The sequence below is a fragment of the Pterocles gutturalis genome, unplaced genomic scaffold (genome assembly GCF_000699245.1).
Source record: "Pterocles gutturalis isolate BGI_N339 unplaced genomic scaffold, ASM69924v1 scaffold32066, whole genome shotgun sequence".
NCBI lineage: Eukaryota > Metazoa > Chordata > Aves > Pterocliformes > Pteroclidae > Pterocles > Pterocles gutturalis.
Window position 1 is genome coordinate 11,865 of NW_010101441.1, and position 10,567 is coordinate 22,431.

A 10,567-nucleotide genomic window follows, 5' to 3' on the forward strand; every position below is an offset into this window, starting at 1 on the left:
CCTCTTTCCGCTTAAAGCCATTCCTATTGCTACAGTCCCCGATAGAGTGTGCCAAATTTTGAAGCACATTGTTTTCCTCTACCTAGCTGGGCTCAAATAGAGTGCTGTAGTAAGAGAAAGCAACACCAGCCTGATAGAGCTTTCCTTCTTAATGTCTGTTTTGATAACACAGTACAGTTGCTTCTTGATGATGCTGGCCTATACTCCTTTGAAATAAAAGCTAACAGACAGTAAAATGGAAAATTTATTAGTGGAAGTTGGTCAGTCAGTTTCTTCCAACAAGTACATAATAGCATCCCATGCTTAATACATTATAAACAAACCTGTTTAAGTTAAGAAAAATTGAACTTGTCTTGAACTAACAATGTGTTACATATTGTCATCGTCTGATTCATCTTCTTCTTTCAACGATTCCTGTTTAAAAAAAAAAGTTTAATTAAAAATAGTTTAACAGTTGTTTTATAATTTGGCCTATAATAAGCAAAATTAGTTTTGCTGTAGTTTTACAATCCTCTCAGTCTGTCCAAAGCCTTGTATTCAGCAGGCTAGTTCATACCTTTAGAAGGTAATTCTGAACACCATCATTACTTTTAGAACAAAAGCAAAGCTGTCAAATACTGGAAGTCTAACTTGCTCCAGCTGTTTGTCTTTAAAATCTGTTCTAGGCAACATGACTTACTACTTCTCCGACTCACTCGTACCATTGTTGAAAAGTTAACACATTTACTTTTGAAGAAGAAACACACCACCTGTGTAAGCCTGCTGAATTAGTTTTTGAAAGTAAGAACTATCCCTGGGCTCCATTTGAAACTTCCCTATTCTCCCTTCAGAATAACATAATCTAATGCTTAAGTGATGTGTGGTTTAACTATACATTTTCCAGTCATCACAACAGTAGAAGCCTAACCTTCAGTTAGTTCCTTCTACTCTGTTTGCCAAGTGAAGCACTGAGATGACACCAAAACCGGACCTTACCTTAGCATATTTTTCTGCTTCTTCCCTGATGTCTTTGGGAACAATTTCATGTTTTCCGTTGGTTACTGCCAATAAAGAGAGTACATCTTAAGTAGAAGTCACACAAAGACCTTGACATACGGAGTGAAGTTAAGAAGCAATGTTGTAGTTACAGAAAGGTATAAATTCTCTATAGCATTTATAGAAATTACAGAAATGCATTACTTTCTCCAACCCAGCTGAGTTCCAGCTCAAAAGCTTTATCCTTCACTTCATCGTGAACTATGTAGATTCTAGAAGGAACAGAGAAAGTACAGATTAGAACAGATTAATCAATAGGCTAAATATACTTCCTTCCTTCTGTTTAAGTACTCCTCTTATGGTTAATATAAGCTCTCCCCATGCTTTCTCCCCTGCCCACAAACACAAAAAAATCAGAGAATTTTCCAGGCTTAATTGCTAGTGTAACAATACATTAAATGATTACATTTAAGATGCAGGTTGAGAAGCTCAAGGTATCCTAATCAGAACAAACATTAAGATTCAAATACTGAAGAACCAAGGCTACGTCATCTTTGCCTGCTCCTGCTAGGTGTTACAGTTAGGAGTGTCCCGTATTTCTCCTGTAAATCTTATTCCAGTTTACACTTAAGACTAAAACCCAACACCATAGTATGTGTCTAATTAGATCTCCACAGAGACTGCCATGCTTATGTCAAAGATGATGGTAATCAGAATTTAAACTACAAGTGGTATTACAGCATATGCAGTACCATCCAGAGTACTAAAATCACTCTGTACTCCATGGAATAAAAATGTTACACTGTGACAGCAATACTGATTCGACTGCATCATAGCATTCAGTCTTCAGTGGCAGAACATGTCAACTGTAACAACCCTGAGTAGAAACATAAACTCAAAACAATAGCAGAACTTAGAATAACGTGTGGCTTCACTTGTTGAGAAGGTTGTACTCCTTAGTCTGTTTCAGAAAGCATTAATGAGTCAAATACCAACTATTTCTAGCCAACACAGAAAGCCTGGAGATAGCAGAGGAAGGAAGGATACCTTCAGTGGCATGCTAAGTACTTCCAGTTAAAGTTTGATAAAAGTATTGTGAAACAAATACAAATAACAAAGTTAACACTGGTGTCCAGGGAAGTATCACTAGATGCTTATGTTCTTCTGACACCCTTCTGGCACTGTTAGACTGGACTTACTGATCATTGCCTAAGATGATCTAAAGGCCTTTCTTATGTGTTCAGCTGGTACAAGCCTTTTGCAACAAAGCATACCATTACAAGCTGTTGGAGAAATTGTTACTCTGGTTAGTATTTTAGGGTTAAAAAATTAAAGTTTTTGCTATCTTGCTAAATGCTACTAAGGAGCTGAATTTGAGCTGAAAAACAGAACTAGAGCTGCCGTTAAGTTTTGAGCTGAGGCAGAATTAAAGAACAGAAGTCTTTTCATTATTTGAAAATCTGTGCCTCATTTGTGCCATTTCAGAACTGCTTTGAGGTCCTTGTTAGCTTTGAAGAACAGATATCCCACAAATTCTTTCCTCTAGCTGCTGCCATGACAGCCTCAGACACAAACTCCAAAATAAACTCACATGCTGCAACGCCAACAATAGAAGCATTTTTATTACTTCTTTATAACCCTCTAAGCAACAGCCATAAAATGCTGGAGACTGGAGTTTAGATACTAGAGTCAGCATGAGCACTCATCTAGTAGAAGTGAAACCTGGTACTCAGTTTAAAAGGAACAGCTTTGGTCTGAAACCACAGCAAGCTCACCAGTACGGATTTTTTGTTGAGTTGGAAAAAACAGGTTGGAGACTTACATTTTTGCAACCTCTTTAACAACATCACGGCAGGTCATTTCCTTCATCTGCAGACAAAAAATACACAGCTAAAGAGAAGATACTGTTTTCCATTTCCACAAGGCATTTCTACATGAGTGGCTGTGCACATGCCTGATGAACTTACTGTTCAGTAGCGACAGACGTGACAAAAAGACTAGAACCAAGTTTATTCTCTATGATGCATCTATCAGCCTGCTACATGCAAGTCATTCTTCCAGTGAAGAATTTTACCACTGAAAGATTCTATTAATAAACCCGTTACGTGGAAACTTCCCCAGTTGAAAGCACTCATCAGCTGAACGCCTAGAAGCTGAACAGATAAACCTTTGCATCATAAAAGCCTGACTTGTTCTTAGATGCTTTATGATGAACTGACATAAAATAACCACATGTACAATATAGAGGAGGCACCATATTTTCATGTATAATATTCATATTATTTCTATCTAGTATTGTAATACTTTTGGTCTTATCAACATTTTATGCAAGCAATTTTTGACTTTTAAGTAATGCCCTAAGGAGGAGAATGTTGCTCCAGTGTTAACAACCAACTGCGTGCCTGAGCAAGGTATCGGCATCTCGTTTTATATTTTCTCACTGTTACATCACAGACTTCTGACAGTTTCACAGTTAATCAAAATAGAGTCTCATGCCAATTTCCATGACATAATAAACTTATGTTTTGTAGGTCAAATATCTTGCCAGTCAACTCTCCTGGACTATGAAGTACCAATAAATTCTACTATATTTCATTAATCCAGGGCTGAAACAACATCAGCCTCATTTCCCTTCTCAGGGTTTCATTTGCACAAACCAGACAGACATCAGCCTGTGATACTGCACTCACAAAAATGAACCCGTCATTATTCATTGAAACCAGTGGGCCATTAATCACAAAATATACTCCAATACATCACACATTTTACCTAAACAGAGACCCATAGCCCCAGCCCTTACATTTGTGACACTCGATTCATGACACAGCACTGCTGTGTACAAATAGAACTTGCGTCACCCAAACTTTTAAATACTATGCGTACTTATGCATATAATGTTAGTGAAATAGGAAAATCCAAAGGTCTGCTACTATCACATATATTTACAAGAGAGAAAACTGAAGTAAATTTACTTTTCACCACTATCCTTTTCCCATCCCAGGTATGTTAATTCTGCAGATAACAAGAGTAAACACGCTAACAGTTTATCACTGGAGTCAATTACGATTATGTCCATATATCAAGAAGGTGTACGTAGCATCAGAGCTGCATGAGAAGCACTGCAGAAGTGATCATGAGATTCACAGGACTACAAGTTTTCCCACAGCTGAAGATATCAGATATTTGCATAAGATCCAACAGATGTGATCAATGCAGTGTTTTCTGCTTGCAACCTCAGCTCCATGTGAGGGTTTCGCATGCTCTGTCCCCTCCCAGATACAGTATCTGCTCTGCAGTACCTGTAAGGCAGGTTTAAAGTTTTGACTACCTGCTTGCCTCTTACTTTCCATCTGTAGTCATCTCTTCCACAGGAACAAATCTTAGTTGACAGGCTACTGTAGGTGGTATCACCCTACAACAGCTTTCGTACTTCTTTTTCCTATTTCAGTTTTGACAAATCCATCTCATCAAAATTAACTCTGACCTAGAAACCTGCCCAGTCTACAGTTAACAGAAAGTATTGTCACGCAAGACTGGACTTGCTTCACATTGCTGTGACTAGATCATACGCGTTACTGAAGACATTCTGCAAACAAGCCATTAAATAAACAAATGCAGTTAGGCCATATGACACACCACTGTTCCCACGTACTAAATTTTACAGCCTCTAGTGCAAAGTTCAAGCAATACACACACTTATTAGCTGTACAAAAACTCAGTCAATAAATAAGTTTTGAAAATCCCAGCACTGCACAGAAAAATAAGTTTTTGGGGTAGACTATATATTACTCAACATATCATTATCTTCCTGCCAATTTGCACACAAGGAAATTGAAATTATGATTTCTCAGGCACCAAGATTCCTGTATCAAGATTAGATGATCTTGTAGGCTTCCTACTTCCGATTTGGTATTCAAGCATCTGACCAGACTGAAGACTGAATCAAGGCAAATCTAAGAACATTTTCATTCTTCCTGTAATTTTTCAGTTATGATGCTACAGCACCATAAACAGACTGTTCTTAAAAGCCTGATAACCATATGAACTCTGAACCTTGCAGTAAGCAGCTGTGATGTACTTCTGCAAACCAAAACCTTAAGTAAGATGCAAGCAGAATATCACGTAAGAATTACACGAGACAGACCAGGAGTAGGATTTTGTCCCACGTTAAGTGTCTCCAATTCCAGGGGTGTCAGATATTAAAACAGAAGCGAAGGACAGAGGTCTTTTAGGATTCTAACATAGTTCTAAATCAGCTCAAGGCAGGTTTCAGTAGTCTTCTCTCCACAGACTTTGTTTTACACAGCCAACTGTTTGCATGCTCATTTAGAAGGCTACAAAACAACTTCTCAGTGTGCACTCGCAGAACTTTCTTTTAACACTTCACAAGTTACAGTACTGTCAAGCAGGAAATGCTGAACAGAAATGGCTCTTTTTGGTAACAATGATGGTGTGCCATATAGTTGTACTCTTCCTAGTGTTCACAGCACTAGAGCCCTCTTCATCAGACATGGAAAGATGTTTTGAAAGGTATAGTACAGTCAGCAACAACAAACTGACAAACTTGAAAAAAGGCAGTACCTCAACACTAGCCAGCTGGGAAACACTGTCTTACCCAGCAAGGATTTTATTTTTATGCATTACATTTTCAGAGTCATAATATTCCAGCGTTCATGCAGTATTCAACAGTTCCACGCATTGTCCTTAACAAGACCATCTTTTTTTCAACTTTTTAAACAAAAGTATAATCTAAAACCTTTGGAAAAAAATAGATATACCATCTTAGCTGCCCTAAGGTTTTAATTCACAACTAAAGACTTAGTTACACTTTCATATTCACTCAATTACTTTGCTCACTGGCATATAAGGGAGCATATGTTTACACTTCCTGTGTTAAACATGTACACTCCCTATGGACTACCCATTGCCCGGGGGCAAGAGTTGAGCAACACTGCTATTAGAGAGGCAGTATTATCCTACAACATACAAGGAAATATTCCATTTGCTTTTGTATTTTCTATTTTAGGCATCCAAAGAGATAACACAATAAGCTAGGAATGTTTGTCTTGGAATAGCACAATAAAACTGTAACATCTTACCTGAAGTTTTTCTATCTCTGTTTTTGCAGCCTGCCTGGCTTTACCAATGGCACACCCCCAGTAACCCTAATGAAAAAAGAAACAAAAAATATGCAAATTTAATTAAATACTAAACCCTCTATAGTTCTTACTGCCACTTAGCACATGAAACCTACACAGTAAAACTTGGTATTGTTCTCTCTCAGGGCACAGTCCCAAATTGTTGAATAGAACCCAATTACTAGATAAAGTACTACCACTGTTGACAGAAAACAGAAGAGCTCAGTAGTTCCTGGACAGAAACATACCTGCTCAATTTGTTGCAATAGATAATTTTTTTAAATCATTATTACAGTAAACCCAAGAGCAAACTAGAATTAGAAAAATTCTACAGGATCAAAAAACCCCACAAACCCACCTACCATAAAAATATATTGATGTGTAAGTGCATAAAAATTAAACACTTCTATTTCTCTCAACAACTACGGTATCAGATATATTAAAAGAAAATTTAAAAAATCAGAAGAGGGAGTGTGTATCGTCCCATCTGCAATACATAGCTGAAGAGGCAGCACTAACAATTTACAAAAGGATCTATTTGACTTGCTGTTAGCCAGCATCAGAGTAACCGCCCTCTTTTATCTGCAGTATTTAGTGAATGGGGTTTCACTATAATACTTGCCCTTTTTGGGCAGTGCATGGGACCTTTCATTGGATATAGCCAGGTAGAATGAACTCGCAAATTTCTGAGAGATGAGCTTGAAAACTCTTCTCAGAGACTGTACTTCTAAGAAATGTGTGTTTGGCAAGGACACGCAAATGAGCAAAAACCAGCTCTGTTCATTTTAAGCAGTGATTCACCAGAGATCTTCGACAGCAAAAAGAGAAAAAAAAATAGCTCTTTTGGAATGGCACTCACTATTTTACTAACTTGTAACTTTTAAAAGAGAGCTTGTGCTGAGATGGAAATATTTTTGACACACTCACGTATGAAACTCCTGATGGATCAATCATGTATAGTTGTGCACCATCATCTTCATCATAGGACCCCAACATGAAACTGGAGGGGAAATGTGAAGTTAGAAACATTTCTTCTACCAACCTGCACAGAATTACAGACACTACACCAACTCAGGTTTCCTACATTCTTCCTGGAGCAAAACTACTATCCTGCTACATTCTATTAAGCAGCTTGTCTGGACAGTTTAGTGTTACCATGACAGCGCGGCACCTGCAAGTTGCCAGAAACATTTCACTTACGTGTAACTAGAGCGCAGATCTCAGTTTATTCATCCATTTGTACTCCAGCTGCATTGTAGCTGTAACCTACTCTTTAGCTACACCAGGGGAAGCAGGATGATTGTGGAAGAAAGTTCTGCTTTCATCACTGTGACAGATTTAATAGCATAACTCCTGCCTTTTAAAATTCAGGGACAAACTAGCAAGCTTGGTGCACTCTTATGCAAATGTGAATTCATCACCCAAGGTTTTACAAACACAGACACACACACACAAAAAGGGGAAAGGAATCTCTCTGTGAGATGACTTGTAGGCTACCACTTCAAAGTTTAAAAAAAGACCTTAGACAACCTAAATAGTTCCAGCAATTGTGACACAAAAGATCCTTACAAATAGTGTACGTTTGAAAGACTTACCTGCAGCCAAAAGGTCTGACAGCGCTGTATAGTGTGTACGCATGCACATACATAGCCACTCTGTCCGCAAGATGCTAAGTGGAAAAATAAAAAAAAAACCTGAAACCCTTATTTACAGAAATAAGGAAGCCTCAAGTAATAAAATTTAATTTTCCATGTCAAGATGAAGAAAGCCAAAAAACTTGAGTGAATGGTGCCAATTTCTTACCTTCAGTGGAATATCATAGCCATAGTTAGATCTGAAGTTAGAAGCCTCTTCTCTAGCAATGTCCGCCAAAGAACGGGCATCTGCCAGAAGTCCTGCTACCGCCTGAAATGAGAATTGTCAGCAGCTAGGCCAAACATAGCTTGCAATAACTTATCAATGTACAAAAGTCTAATTATATAACTTAACTGTGATCTTTACTGAATTCTATGTACAACTACAAGTGAATTCAATCAAGCTATTCATCTGCTAGCAAGCTCCAAACATGTCAATATGATTATATATTAATACAGTACAGAATTTTTCTCTAGGAAAAGCCAATAACCAAAATTATCTTCATGTTAAATAGTGTCTTATGATTTGCCACCACTACACTAACCTGAACAATATTATATATGTATATACTTATATATGAAGTATTGTTTATTATAATCCTTCATCTAATACTTCAAAAAAGACAACCACAGCAATACACTTTTTTCCTATTTTATATGACTACTTGGATTAGAAGCAAATCCAACTCTCTGCACTATACTCACAATGTCACCAGCAGATAGTTTCAGGCATTTTTGTCATACAGTAACAACTACTTGATATCATCTTGACATCACTATTACAGATTAGCCAGTAATGTATACACCAGTTTTTACAGAATTCAGCTGACTCCTACACTGTTGAGAAGAGCATCTTCTGGGAGTTGGACTCAATCATCCTTATTGGTCCCTACCAACTTGAGATATTCTAGGATTCTACAATCTTGTACGCAACATGTTTTCCCCTCAACACACCTTATTTGTTAACTGCATGAAAAAGGGCAACTTTAACGCTTGTGCTTATATTTACATTCATTTTTGAACTACTGGGAGTGCTGAAAAGCATTTTTAAAAAATTTAACAGTCTCAAAATATGTACGTATCTTCTATTTTAAATCTGGACTTCACTTCTGTATGTGTCTGCAATCAAGAATAAATTACATAAAATACTTTAAAAAAAAATCCACTGGCATTTCCAACTAAGTACACAAAAACATTAACATTACTTTCTTAATCTAGTTATGACTCATTCTGTGATCCATAGATTTCTACTTTTGAGAGGAGTCCTCTTCAAATTATGAAAAACTAAAATGGCACCTTACCATTCCAACATGTCGATCGACATTAAAGAGACGTTTATTGGAACCCTCTTCATAAAGCTTGGACAGAACTAGTTTTTCTACTCCAAAGACAACACCATCTTTGCATCTTATCCCAATTGCTGTACTGAAAGACAAGATAACGGTAAGTTTCTCACACAGAACTGTGCTGTAAAATACAAAATAGTTTTGAACAGACTATATGCAGTGGTGGCACTGCCTGGAGCAATCATATAGCTGCTGCCCTGTCTCTGAGCTGAACAATATTAGTGTGAAAACCACAGACTGTTTAACCTTGCCTTTTGGTAAATTCACTGTTCATCCAGGAGATGTGATAACTCTAACCCTCAAAAAGTGCATCATCAGGCACAAATTACCAACCATGGCATACACAAAAGATGTCACTAATCCTTATCTGGCAGCTTATGGCTACTATCAGACACTTGGGTGACCCAGTCCATGCCCAGCTAATCAATCATCTCGCTGCCACTAGGGCAAAGTTGGGTCTCCACTTTACAGTATTCCTTTGCCTGTACTCGAGGGAAGACAGATACTTGCAGAGAAGCTGATGGAGATTTAGCAGAACTTGGATGTCCTCAGTTTCCTGAGGAATATGTTTGAAATAATTAGAAATGTGTGAGGCTGTGAGAGTGTCAGTCTTTCAGTGCCTCAATTCACATCCACAAAATGGGCGTCTAGGTACAGCTACAGCTCTGCTACCGTAACAGCTAAGCACCTTACACATGCTAATGAGACCTGCAATCAGATTTTGCCCCAAAGCACAAAATTTTTATTGCCTGTAACACAAGTAAGTCTAATACATGAGTAAGTCTACTGCCTGCCTGTGCATTCTCCACAACGTATCTGTATCTAGCAAGCAAAAGTGATTCCTAGAAAGTGTGAAAAGTGATTTATATCAAGCAAAAGTCATTATACTACTTCAACACTTAATTTGAAGCCTCCTAAAATGAACGTAGAGAAACAGTTGCTCAGAACTAATTTTAACTAATGCCATCATGCTTGTCTAAGGCCAAATACAGTGCTTTAAAAAAGGCCAACAAACAGGTAGAGATGCAGATATTTGTATCTTACCTACTATTCTCCACAGCTTTCATAGCATATTCAACTTGAAATACTCTGCCATCTGGAGAAAACGTGGAAGCTGACAGGTCATACTGAAGAAGAAAACAAACCACTCAGAAAAAAGCATTACATCTCAGTATTTTCAGAAGTCTATACATTTAAAAATGCAAGACTGTCACCCACATGCCATTGATAAAGTACCAAAAGCAGGCTGCCCCCTTACAGAAGATGCACAAACAGCAGCAAACACACACTAACAACTACAAGTCATTGCATCAGTGCTGGATATATCCACACCTCAAATCCTGCCAATCCAGATATTGCATAGGTCCAAAATCACCATTCATTATGCAATACTTAAAACCTATGGGAACTTTCTGTGTGCCTTTTAGATTTATTTTAGAATTTTTTGGGGAAAAAAAAAATATATATATATATA

General features: G+C 37.6%; 1 protein-coding gene across 1 annotated transcript; it reads right to left on the reverse strand.

The window, feature by feature from the left end:
* Positions 1 to 226: 226 nt before the first annotated feature.
* PSMA3 (proteasome (prosome, macropain) subunit, alpha type, 3) lies at positions 227 to 10,220 on the reverse strand (the record flags this gene model as incomplete). Its single annotated transcript, XM_010083470.1, has 10 exons — positions 227 to 414; positions 976 to 1,040; positions 1,180 to 1,247; positions 2,798 to 2,844; positions 6,075 to 6,140; positions 7,041 to 7,113; positions 7,709 to 7,782; positions 7,917 to 8,018; positions 9,049 to 9,172; positions 10,138 to 10,220. Coding segments are annotated over 10 exons (747 nt in total), but the record flags the coding sequence as incomplete, so codon positions are not given.
* Between the last annotated feature and the right edge of the window lie 347 nt (positions 10,221 to 10,567).